The sequence below is a fragment of the Haliaeetus leucocephalus genome, unplaced genomic scaffold (assembly GCF_000737465.1).
Source record: "Haliaeetus leucocephalus isolate CR32 unplaced genomic scaffold, Haliaeetus_leucocephalus-4.0 Scaffold406, whole genome shotgun sequence".
Classification (NCBI taxonomy): Eukaryota; Metazoa; Chordata; class Aves; order Accipitriformes; family Accipitridae; genus Haliaeetus; species Haliaeetus leucocephalus.
Window position 1 is genome coordinate 7,409,503 of NW_010972842.1, and position 12,392 is coordinate 7,421,894.

The window sequence follows — 12,392 nt, forward strand, 5'->3', positions numbered from 1 at the left end:
TTTTCACCCAGTTCGGAGACATGAGATGTTATTACGAATGTGCTGCAGTTAAGGTATAAAAGCACTCTGAAGGAGGTTGATTTACTCTAGCAGGAAGAAATAATCTTGTGCTATCCTAAATGAAAGTTTATGGCTTAATTACAGCTTGACTGTAGGGTTTTGCCTGGATGAGCTTGCTAGAAGAATGAGCTATAGAATCCATTAGTCCTTTGACACTGCCATCAGCAGCCTTCAGAAATCTGACTTTTCAAAGAAGCAGCGCTAAGGAGATAGATACATTACTAACCCGGAGCACTATTTGCCTAACAAGTGGGGAGTGAACATCTGGGCTAAAAGGACGCGGTGCCGGCTATCATAACTAACGGCAGATGAAGGGCTGATGTCAGGAAAGCACTTCAGTTCACCCTCAGCTTCCCCCTTGGTTGGCAGCCAAGGGGCAGCCAGCCCTTGTATGTGTTTATCGGGAGTGGGGTGGCCGCAGTCAGGTACTTAACCTTATCGAGGTCAGGAGAGATGACTAGCAGCCTTTCCTCTCACCTGCCACTCCAGGTGGGTAATGTGGGGACAACGTGGTTCTGCAGCTGCTCTTGCTACACTCGGGACTGGCCTGAGAGGTTTCATGCTGGCCTCACACGACCGGTTTCCAACGCGCTCCAGTAAAGCTTGTGCCTTGCAGGCATGTGCAGTACTGGAGATGCACAGAGGTGAGGACGTGCCCTCCCAGAGCTGTCTGTAGCCATTACCCTGATTTTTGATCTGTGAGACAGCTGCAACTGATGCAGTAGGCCCTTGAATAAGAGAAAAGCCGCTCACCACTGTTAAAGCAGTGGAGGACGTTGGTTCAAAGGAGCCCCACAAAAAGACACGGTATTCAGCTACAGCTCAGAGCCCTGCCGATGACCTTGTGTGGCACCGTCTCAGGCCCTGGGAGGAAAACAAGGGAGAGCAAAACTCATACAGGCTTATCTGGGGAATATCATATCCCCTTGCATGGGGAATATCTCATTCCGGGCATCTTGCAGAGGCAGTGGGTGACCCCATGCCCAACCAGAGACTTTTGGCCGTGGGTTGGTGCCTCTGCCTTAATGTAAACCCGTTGTAAGAGTGCGGCTGGACAACGCGTTGCAGAACGGAGCTCGCTCGGTATTAAAAATATCACTCAGCTCTTTGGGAAATCCGGGACGTAGGTTGACAGGGGTGACACGGCGGTAGGACAGGCCTGCCGATGAAGACTCACCTGGAGGGTGGACCACATGTGGCATCTGGGCAGCCCCTCCTGCCCGTGCGACCGGTCGGGGTGCTGCGTGGTTGTGGAGCGGGACGGCAGCGCCGGCTCCCTGCTCGCAGCCCTCGGAGGGGCTCGGCTTGTGCTGGGAAGGGAGGAATAGCTGAGCTGCACCGGCTTTCCACAGCCTTCCAAGGAGAGGGCTAGGATTGTGGATTTACGGTGTTGGTGCTATATGACAAAGATTCAGTAAAGACTTTAAAAGTCTTCATTAAAGCTGCACCTGCTGAACCCATGAAGCTGTGATAACGTAAAGCAGCAGCAAGCGAGCCAACAGCTCTTTCAAAAGCTTTGGTTTTACCACCTTGTTCATAATCACAGTTACAACTCTGAGCACTTTGAAGCAGTCAGTAAAGTACAGCCAGTTAATAGTCACAGTAAATATCTGCTCTTTAGACTGATGCTTAGCTTCTCTAGTCATCTGGCAGGATTACTCTGATCCCGCAAATCCCCACGCTCTTGCTGCAGGACAGCAGCCCTGCGGAAGGAAGGCTGCAGGATCTCTGCCTTTTTTATTTAGGACTACCACGCAGACTTAAAATGCACGGTGAGTTCGATACGCAGCGTCGCTGCCTCGCACCGTGAACAGTAGCTGCTAAGGAGATGTGTACGTCTGCCTCCCAGCCGCACCGACAACAGCCTGTTTTCTTTTTCAGCCCGGTTTGGAAGTGACCGTCAGCGCTCTTGTGTAAACACCGAAATCTGGGTCAATTAACCTCGTGGATGACAACAGAGCATATTATCCGCCCAGAGCTGTAAGTGATCTGTACAACTTTCTGCAGGAATATTTGCCTCTCTGTTTCCCACTCTGCCTCACCACCGTTTCAGCCCTTGGCTCCGGGTCATTGATCATCTCCTTCCACGACACAGAGGACACCCACCCACCACGCGCGTGGCACAGCAGCAGATCACGCGGCTTAGTTGAATCTTTTCCATAAGAAAAATCGTTGAGAAGGAAACAGCATTAAGCTTTTGACTCATTGACAGCTGGCCCAACTGTATCACTGGTTTTAGCAAAGGCAATCACTGTTTTTCCATCATACCCTATACGTAAACACATGGATTTTGGTTTAATGCATGTATACAGCCAAAAGAGGGAAAGAGCTTTATAGAAGGACACTAACTGGCTTGATAGTAGAAGCCATTTTTAAATTTACACAGAAAAATGCACAAATAAAAGACCCAATTCCCTGGTCATCTTTCTCTCCTAAATATTTATTATGCTCTGCCTAGAAAAAGAATTTCCATCTTCCGTTGCCCTGAATATCTGAATTAAAATCTCCAGCAGTTTTCTAATCCCACACACTTTGTGCACATCACAGCAACACTGTTTCCTGATCTAATCTGTTTTCCAGATAGCTTGCTTTCAAACAATTAGCTACATCAGGACTTCTCCATAGCAAATCAATTGTTGATAGCTTTGGCTCAGCCAGATATAAGCTTTTGCACAATGACATGCCTCTCAAAAGAAATCACAAAAAATGACAAATGGCTGTTACAGTAAGCCTCTCAAAAATAAATTACTGTTGCCATACCATGTAGCCCTTTGATTCTGATTTTGTTTGTCCTTTACCCTTTCAGTATATTCACCGAAGACAGAACAAGACAGACGTGCTCCAGTTAGTTACTCTTCTTTGGTAAGCTGTAATTCCTTGCAAAACTCCTTTGAAGTGGGTACTAATCAATGTGAGAAAGACTGACAAAGTCCAGCCCAGTCCAAATGCAAGTAAGCTCAGGGAAAAAAAAAAAAAAAAGCAAATATAACAGAAAAAGAAATAGCAAATAGAGAAGTATGCTCACTACAATAACACAACACTTAACGTAACCTATGTTGCATGACCAGTCCAAGTCAGTCTTACCAGGTTCATAAACTTTGACAGTGATACATTTGGGCAAGGAAGGAAGCAGTACATACAAGACAAGGGCCAAGTCTAGAAAAAAGCTGTGCTTTCTGAATTCACAGTGCATAAAGTCGTCTATATTTTTCACGAGTTTGTCCAAATACCATATTTCCTCTTTTAAGAAAAATCTTTAGGAAGCAAATTTTATTAGACTGCTGGAATCACATGCCACTGAAAGGATTAGTGGAAGTAGTTCCCCTCTTTCGTGAAGTTACCTCTGAGGAGAAGCCACCCACCCCTAAGATGAAGCAGGAGCCCTGGGGACGGTGGCAGGCTCGTTCACCACCTGCGATGCCAAGCGTACAGCGAGCAGCGGAGGTTAAGACAACTGATTACAATCAATCCTGTTACCGCAGCTTAATGAGTTACTGCTGATTAGCTTGAGTCCTCACGACTGACAACTTTTATTCTGCGACTAAGGCAATTGTAAAGGTAAGGCGTTAACTTTTACCTGTTTTCATTATGTGTCAATATTTATAAACAAACACAACCCCTTTACTTCTCATGAGTAATCCCATGACTAAGTTTTGACTAAAATGAGTACAGTGCCCCCCATTTAAAGTTTTCAGGCAATTATTGGCAAACACATAATCAGTTGAAGGCCATAAACATTTATCCAGTGCCGCTAGTGATCCTGGTGGCAAATCTAATCTTTTTGTTCTGATCAGTCCCAGAGAACTCATGACTTTTTTCCCCTAGTGATTTTACTGTAAAGATTATATGAGCCTGTGAAAGCATTTGCAGGCAGCCTGGACATTTTTCTCAGTAGCCATCTGAGATAGCTTCTGCGCTTACTGCAGGGGAGCTGAGTTATCAGCGCGACTGAGAGTGTTTTATAGGGGACAGCCTCTGCCTCTGAAAAGTCAGCTGTATGCACGGAAAGTGCCTCTAAACACGCATGAGAAATTGCTATGTATGGACCAGGGAGTAAAAACCAACGCTAAGCTTGCATTGAAGACATTCACATTAATGTCACGCTATTTGCTTTTCCCAAACAAGATATCACTGTCGCACGGCCCTGCGCTCACAGAGAGAGGAGACGCAGTTCAAGGACTGACAATAGATGCTTTTTTTAAAACATTTTCTCTCTTTTTATTTGTTTTTTCCTGATGGTTGCTACAAGCAAAGGAGGTATTCAGAAATGTAACTGCACGATACAAACACAGGCAGTAAACTAAGTTGATGGCATGAAAGGCGTATCTGAGAACACAGAGTTGACAGAATCGGAGTCGGATTTTGTTCGAGTCGTTTTCAAGATACTCTCGGCAATGATATTGTCATTAGGCAACAGTTTTACTTTCCCGTTCTGACTGTGTTTTGGTTCGTGCACGGGTTCCAGGAAAACCACCCGTTTCCCAGTGCTAGCCTTCTTCTCGTCGGCTGGCAGCTCCTGCGGCGGTGTGGAATTCAGTATGGATGAGTGGGCACTGCTTTGGTTCAGCTTCCTCTTCCTCCTTTTCGCCTTACATTGGCACGGACAGGGGGTCAGGTAGAGATACAGCAGTACTAAAACAATACTGGCTACACAGGCAGCAAGGGTGGTAAAAGCTGTATTAAATGCTTCATGAGCGTGGGACCTGTTGACTGTGAAATTGCTAACATTTATTCTAACCTCTATGGTTTCATTTAATAGTCTTTTCTTATTTATTGCGATGCAGGAATACAGCCCTGAGTCCTCTAGCTGGGCGTCTGTTATCTCCAGGCTGCCGTTATGAAAGACTTTAAAGTTGTCGGTCGCCCTGTCTGGCTCCAGCAATCTGTTGTCCGGACTAACCCAAACAAAGTGCGTGCCCGTGTCGCTGATTCTGCTGTCACAGTGTACAATCAGCCTGTCGCCAACCTGGGCGTCGTGAATAAACCCGAAGGCTTGGAAAGAGCTGTTGACGGTGCTTTCGGAGCAATTCAGAAAGTTGTCGTGCAGTAAAGGCAGTTTATTGTAACCTCTCGGGTCCGATCGCAACAAGCAGGTGTACTCGTTTTTGAAGTCCACCACCGAGCTGAAGTGCCTTTGATACCAGAAGATTAGCATGGCGTACAGCATACAGTCGCAATGAAACGGGTTGCCGTGAAGATAAATTCCACTAAGGTGTTTGGCCGGCACTGAACTCAGGCGCTGAATAGGCATCGACTGGATGTGATTAAAGGAAACGTCCAGCAACACGAGGTCTGTCAGTTTATGTTTGCCACTGTACAAGTCCAGCGGGAAATGCGAGAGCAAATTATAGCTTAAGTACAGTTTCTGTAATTTGTACAGTCCTCCGAAGGCTGAAGACTCTATCTGCGTTATCTGATTGTTGTACAGCAGGAGAACCTCCAGTGCCTTCAGCTCCTGAAACACAGGGCTGCCCAGCGTCTTCAGGCTGTTGGATGACAAGTCCAGGTACTTCAGATTCGGGGTTGTGGAAAAGCTTCCAGTCATAATGCTGCTGATGCTATTATGATTGACTATTAAAGTGTTCAGTTTCTCGAACAGCGCAGGGACCCATTCAGGCTCCAGAAACCCAATTCTGTTATAACTCAGATCCAGCCTTTTCATACATTTATAGAGATTTCCTGGCACTCGAGAGAGGTTCTTGTTGGTGCAGGTTACGATATCACTGGCACAGATGCAGGCTGCTGGACACATCCCCGGGGCGCTGCCACAAACGCTCACGGTGAAGACCAAGAGGCATGCCAGCCCTTTGCAGTTCACTTGAAAAACTCCAAGTCGAGTAGGAATTGTCTGCCAGTTTAAAGACATTGTCACTGTCTCTTAGCTCTCTCCCAGTGCTCCTTGCCACAGATTACATGTGCAGTTAGCTTTGCACTACTTGCTGTCAAAAGAGGGATACAGAGGTACAGCACATTAACATTTACGATTCATAGCCTGCCAGATTTCTTATGCATGCCTTTTGAAAAATACAAGGAATTAATCCTTAATCTTTTGTACGGTTAATCATAAAATCTAGTTGTTCTTGGGTGATGTAGGCTTAACATTGGTTTTATGTCAACATGAAATTCTGCACTCATGGATAAATATTCACGCTACAGATGTGATATTTTGTCTCTGCAAAAACAATGCAATTATTCTTCAGTCTTGGACCAAGTAATGCAATTTCTGACAGTTCATTAAAAAAACCCAACAAACCAGAAATGTTCCTCTGTGGAACGTGACTGGGCAATGGCATCCCCTACCTGTTTCCAAACCAACCCAGATGATAGAAAACTCCTGGTACAGGAAAGAAAAAGCCTCATCCAAAAATGCTCTATTTCTTTCTGGGAGCAGTTACAACACGTGTTTCTTCTCAATCAGAAAATGTCACACATTTTCAAGCAAAGAATTTTCTCAGACTACTTAGCTTTAAATGTCATATGAATTTCTTTTTTTTTTTTTCTCCTTTTTTTTTTTTAAACTCAGTAACTGATAGTTCAGGTAGTAAGAGCCTATTTAAAAAGTTATTCAAAACACCCAATTGGAATATTTTGTATTCTGCTACTTCTACCTTTGCCAAAATAACTGTTGAGGAGGAAATCTTCTATGCCTGGTGCCTACCTCAGGCACAAGTTTTGGGAACTTTCAGTAAGAATGAGTCAGCCATTTCTCAAAACTTAGTAAAGGAAAAAAATATTTTGCTCACACTTGAATAGTAAGAACAAACCCAACCATACTGTTTTCTGAGAAGATTTTAGTGTCACTGTGGTTTGAAGCAGGGATGTTTGGCAGGGCAGTGATTCTGTGCCAAGGGGTATGCTTTTTGCCATCTCCTAAGAAAATGTACACATACTTAGTAGAGTAATGAACACTTCTGTTCACTCTTACTCTCCCTGGATACCTGTTAAGAGTTTGTCAAGTAAATTCCCGGGTGAATCCACAAGCATTGATCATCCCCACCCCTTCGCAGCTCAAACGCAGTATTCAGCTCCCACATATTAACCTCATACTCATTTCTCCAATCTCGCCCTCCCATTGGTACAGCATCTGAGCAGGACAAGTCCCACAATGTGGGATAGTGGCTATGGCCGGGAGCTGGGAGACTGCCTGCGGGCAGCAGGAGGAGGAGAAAGCAGCAACCTCGGGTGGAGAGAAGCAGAAGAAAAGAAGTTGTTTTCTCTGATGAGGCAAGATGGACGAAGAAAGGATGAGTCTTGAGTACAAAACCATTAAAATCAAGACCTAAAGGGTGGAGGATGGCAGGGCAGAGAAGCAGCCAAAAGATGGGAGAGAGGGAAAAGGAGGATAAGAGATGCATAGGGAAGGAAGGGCAAAACCAGAGGAGGAGTAGGACGCTAATGGAGCATCATCATCGTTACTAATGAAGCAACTGAGGAGGAGGTAGTTTGAGGATGCAGAAGTCAGTTAAGGCATAGAAGACTGGAAAAGCAGATGGGGAGAGTGTAAAGGGCTAGAAGAGGGTTAGGGAGAAGAAGGGCAAGAGTTTCAGGAGGTGAACCTTAGAACACACTTCTCTGGAGAATTTGCATCTGCTACTTAGGAATCTCAGATTATCTATACAGTTAATTAATAAATGTGAAATGTACTAATTTCCACTGCCCCTCAGTTCCTTACTCCGCTCCTCTCTAACCCTCTGCCAATCTGGCAGGCTGCTGTCTTCTGTTGACGAGTCTACTCCTAAGTCAAGTGGTAGAGGATGTGCTATGAATCTAAAGAGTTGAACCTTCTAATGACCCATTAAAAGAAGAAATATGAAGGCAGCAGGATGGGAGAATTCACCTTTCACAAAAATTTATGTATAGGTTGGTTTTAAATGTTTGCATTCCCCAAAACTGTATTAAAAGAACGGTAAGACTGCCAAGTCAAGTGCTCAAAAATTAAAGTGTCAAAATTGAAGTTTTCTGTGCCGTTTTAGATTTTATCCACAGTCCTTAGTTAGATGATCACTTAATTTTTTTCCCCAAAACCTTTCCTCACACTGTGCACAGGTTCTGAGGAAGAACTGGTACTAGAAAGGGTGATTACATCAAGAGCTCAGTAAGTGCCTATACCTGGGAACTGGAGCATATCCTACCCACTGCTGCAGAATTCCTGTGAGATCAGGCAAATTATGTGAACTTGTGACTGTTGGAAAATAATGAACATATTACAGTCACCAGCTTGACACAGAAAATAAGGAACCTCTGCGTACTGAGTTTGGGAAGGACTGCTCTGAAGAAGGGCTGAGCTGAGAGTCAAAATGCTATGACTCTAGCTGGCACTTGTGAATGTAAGGGCTTCTCCTTGCTTCCCTGTCTATAAAAGGGATATAGCAACATAATATTAACTATAGAAATATTGTAAAAATAAATGGATTGATACGAATGAAAGCTTAGTGTCACGATTCTTAAAGCCTTCTGGGTTTTTAGATCCTACTGAAGTATCAAACTACATGGGGTTTTCAGTGGGAAGTTAGGAACCCAGAGGAATATTTTTTTTAACCAGTCCTAAGCCACTAACTTAGTTGTTTTTGCTAGCTAGCTAGTCTATGGCAACAATTAATAGATATAAGTTCTTCTAGAGGGTGAGACCTATGAAATACTATAGAAACGCCCATCAGAAAAAAATTCTGTACCTCAGTGTGGATTCGTATGGCATGCAGTACATAAGGCACAATAGAAACACACTGACAGATGAAAAAAGAATGTAATAACTGCTCATTTAGTTAGTACATTACACGAAGCAAGGTTTCTGAAAAACGCATGCCATAAAACCATGTGCATGAAGACTGAATTATAAAGCATCCACGAAATGGGAGACAAACTGCTGTTGCATAGGTTGCCTTTCCCACTAATATTTCAATGCCTGATTCTGCAACCTATGCAGCCCAATTTTTAACGTAACTGCACTTGCAAAAAGATGAATGGCACTTTCAAAAATCAGCTCCTATGTTGAATATAACTGCGGTCCTGGAGATACTCCAGATAGGACATACAAGGTCAGTGCTCAGTTTTGGAAGGGTTACCAAGTTTAATACACTAAATAACCTTGCATGTTTGTTTCTGTCTATCAGAAACCCCGAGCTAGTCTGCAACCAAATCCCAAGGGCAGATCAGTGGCTGGTGTAAATCAGCATAATACCTTTGAGTTCTAAGGTGCAAAAAGAGTTTGCAAGGGCTGAAAATGGGGTTGCCCATTTCCAAAGCTCGTTGAAGTTGCAAATGCAAACTGTTTCAGACAACTTGCCTTGCCTGGTGAGGCATATCCAAATTATAGACATCATAAACTTACCAGGGGACACACAAGGCTGTTGGGAGAGTACCCTGACAAGCAGAAATCTTCCATGCTGTGCCCAACTCACAGTGCAGTGCCTACATTCCCAACAGGTTCTTTGCCCTTTTGGAGAGTAGGATTGTTGAGTTGCAACTTGCTCCTCAACCTGTGTTCCCCCAAACTTCTGCATAAATTAGACCACAGGATGGTCTGCAAAGCCAAGCATGTTCAACATAAATATTTATAAGCTATGTGATCATTTGAACTTACTCAAAATGAGTGCATAAACATTTCTGGGCTAGTAATATGTGCGTGTTAAGTGGCAAGGAAGAACAAAGACTACAATCAGCCTTATATTAAAAAGTGGCATTTTTGTTTCATCCCAGTAACATTACTTCAGGTCTTAGAAAAGTACTACTTTACAAACTTCAATAGTACATATTTTCTCAAGACAGATATTGTTATTAAATACTATCAGTTAACATGTGCCAAACAGACTGGCTAAGTACTTCACCACTATTTCTGAATGAGCTGCGTAAATAGCTTTTTTTGATTTATAGTAAAGAGAAGGGCATGGTTGGCAGTTTTGTACTTGAATTCTTTTTAAAGAAATCATTTCTTTCTGGTGTTAAAGTGTCATATTTTAAGTTCATTGCCAGAAACACAGTACTCCCTGAGATGAATCATCTGTGCAGTAATGGTGCACATGCTTCTTAACTGTTTGAGAAGAAACACAGGATGTATCCTCATATCATAGGGAATATCCTCTGTTGTCAGGAACAGCTCAATTGACTACAACAAATCAACTTGTAGAGAAGTTGAGGATTTGGCGCGTGGTTTTGATCTTTTTAATGGTGTGTTTGTTGCGGGGGTGGTTTTGGTTTTTTTTGGTTTGGGTTTTTTTTTTGTTTGTTTGTTTGTTTAGTTTGGTTTTTTTTTTAAGTAATGAGCACCTAGAGCTGCTTATGGAAAAGGGGAATGCTGGGCAACCATAAACATCCTCACCACCAGTTATCACTGCAAGATCAACTAAAGTCCTAAATACTCATTTCCATTTTCTCTGGGCTCTCTCTCCCCCTAATGCTCCATTAACAATCTCTACACCAGCTTTCTTTTCTTCTGTAAGTACCCTCACACTTACTGCTCTTTCTTCCAGGGAAACCTGTACACCAGGCTCCCTCTCCCAGTTCATTTGAGACTTTGCTAAAAAAAACCCTTATGTGGCACATCTCTTAATTTAAGCAGTGAATTGGACTGGAGATCACAAGTCACCTGAACGCTTTTGCAAACGCTACCATTAGTCTTTTCAACATTAAACGAACTGGATTGGGAAATGCTTTACAGTAGGAATAACATCTTCCTGTACACTGGTGATGCAGATAGTCCCACATCTGGCTGGCACTTTCTGCACGGTGAAAATGCAAATATTTGCGCACAACCCCGCCGTACAACTGCAGGAATACTGTTGAGCTTCTAGAGAGCTCAAACACAAGAAAACATTAAAGATCTCAGTGCACCCTCCAGAAGGTCCACACAATTTCTACATCTCCCAGCCCTTTCCCTTGTGCCACGTCTCCTGTGACTGACTCCTCCGTCCCCCGGTCTCGCCAGCCCACAAGTCACTCGCCGCACCTTTGCACCTTCCCATTGACTTCCAGTGCCCACACAGTTGCTCTCCCCCTCTTACCAGTCTACGTATCAGATGAATCAGGACTGGATTAATTAAATATAATAATACAGGAAAAGAAAGAGTGATGGCTCAGGTGTTAACAATGTTTCCTCACAGCCCTTATTTTTTTGGGGGGGGCATGGCATTTGACAAAGCTTTCCTCATGAACTCGGAAGAAAAAGCGACTGTTAGAATGGGGTTTTATTAATTTATAACAACAATATTATACAAGTACAATTATTCATGCTTTTAATTCCAAGTTTATGAATCCTGCTTAAGTACATGACACAGCCATTAATTACAAACAGACTGGTGGCATCCTACATAATTAATCTTTTGAAATGTTACACTTAGAAGGAAGGTCTGCATACACTTCCATTCCTTGCATGTGTGTGGGATGCTGTCAGAGGAAATATCCCAGAAGTGGCCACCTTACTCCAGTCTCCAGGCTCTCGTCTGCTTTTATTACTCCTGAGTGGGGAAGGCACTCTCTGCATCAAATCTGCCTGACAGCTGTGCTCAGCATTTCTGATTGAGCAGATCGGGATTACCCAACCATCGTAATCCATGAGATTTAGTGACATGATGGATCGGACAGCAGAGGCTGTTGGTGAGCTACATCTGGGTGATGTCTTGATACACTAGACTAAATCCCTGAACTGGAGTAAGCTGTGCTTGATGCAGGACCTCACAGTGATGAAAAAAAGTGGCTTTACATCACCTTTGCAGCAAGCTGATCCTGAGGTCAGGCTGGCAAATGGAGTGGTCTCTCTGGCTAGACCTCAGTAGTGCTGAATTGGAGACGAATTTGTCCTGGTAACTTTAGCCAGCTAAAACAATCTTCTCCTCCTCTCATCCCTCACTAAAGATGGAATTTCCCTGAAGACAGATTTTTTTTTTTTTTTTTTTCACACCCATGATAACTCACTTGGCTTAAAGAAAACTGAGACACAGATGAGCAACTGGGTGACGTACCACAGAGCCTGAGTTGGACTAATCATCAGCAGCCTGTCTACGGCAGTGCTGGCTACATGAAGTCAACACTGCAGCTCTTACCCCTCTTGAGAGAGTACAAGGGAAATCCGCATCAATGAAACAACCATGCATCCTTTTTTTGCCAAGTTACTTCGTAAATCAAGCTGCACCCTAGCTTAAACCTTGCAAATGACTTTCAGTTGCTAAGGAGATCGGCAAATAATTAAGAAAAAAAAAAAATTGCAATGATAAGCGGCGGTGCCTGTTACAGCATCAGCAACCACTCTCCACGCAACGCCAGATCTTAGCAAAGTTTACTTGCCCAGCGTAGGATCCTCACCGCCTCCAAAGCCTTCTCTGACGGCTAAACTTCAAAGA

At 43.7% G+C, this 12,392-nt stretch overlaps 1 protein-coding gene across 1 annotated transcript; it reads right to left on the reverse strand.

Moving 5' to 3' along the window:
• Nucleotides 1–4,259: 4,259 nt before the first annotated feature.
• On the reverse strand, nucleotides 4,260–5,926 carry AMIGO2 (adhesion molecule with Ig-like domain 2). The gene has a single exon (XM_010574086.1). The coding sequence runs from the start codon at nucleotides 5,924–5,926 to the stop codon at nucleotides 4,361–4,363; it is 1,566 nt and encodes a 521-aa protein (XP_010572388.1). The 3' UTR covers nucleotides 4,260–4,360.
• Nucleotides 5,927–12,392: the final 6,466 nt, after the last annotated feature.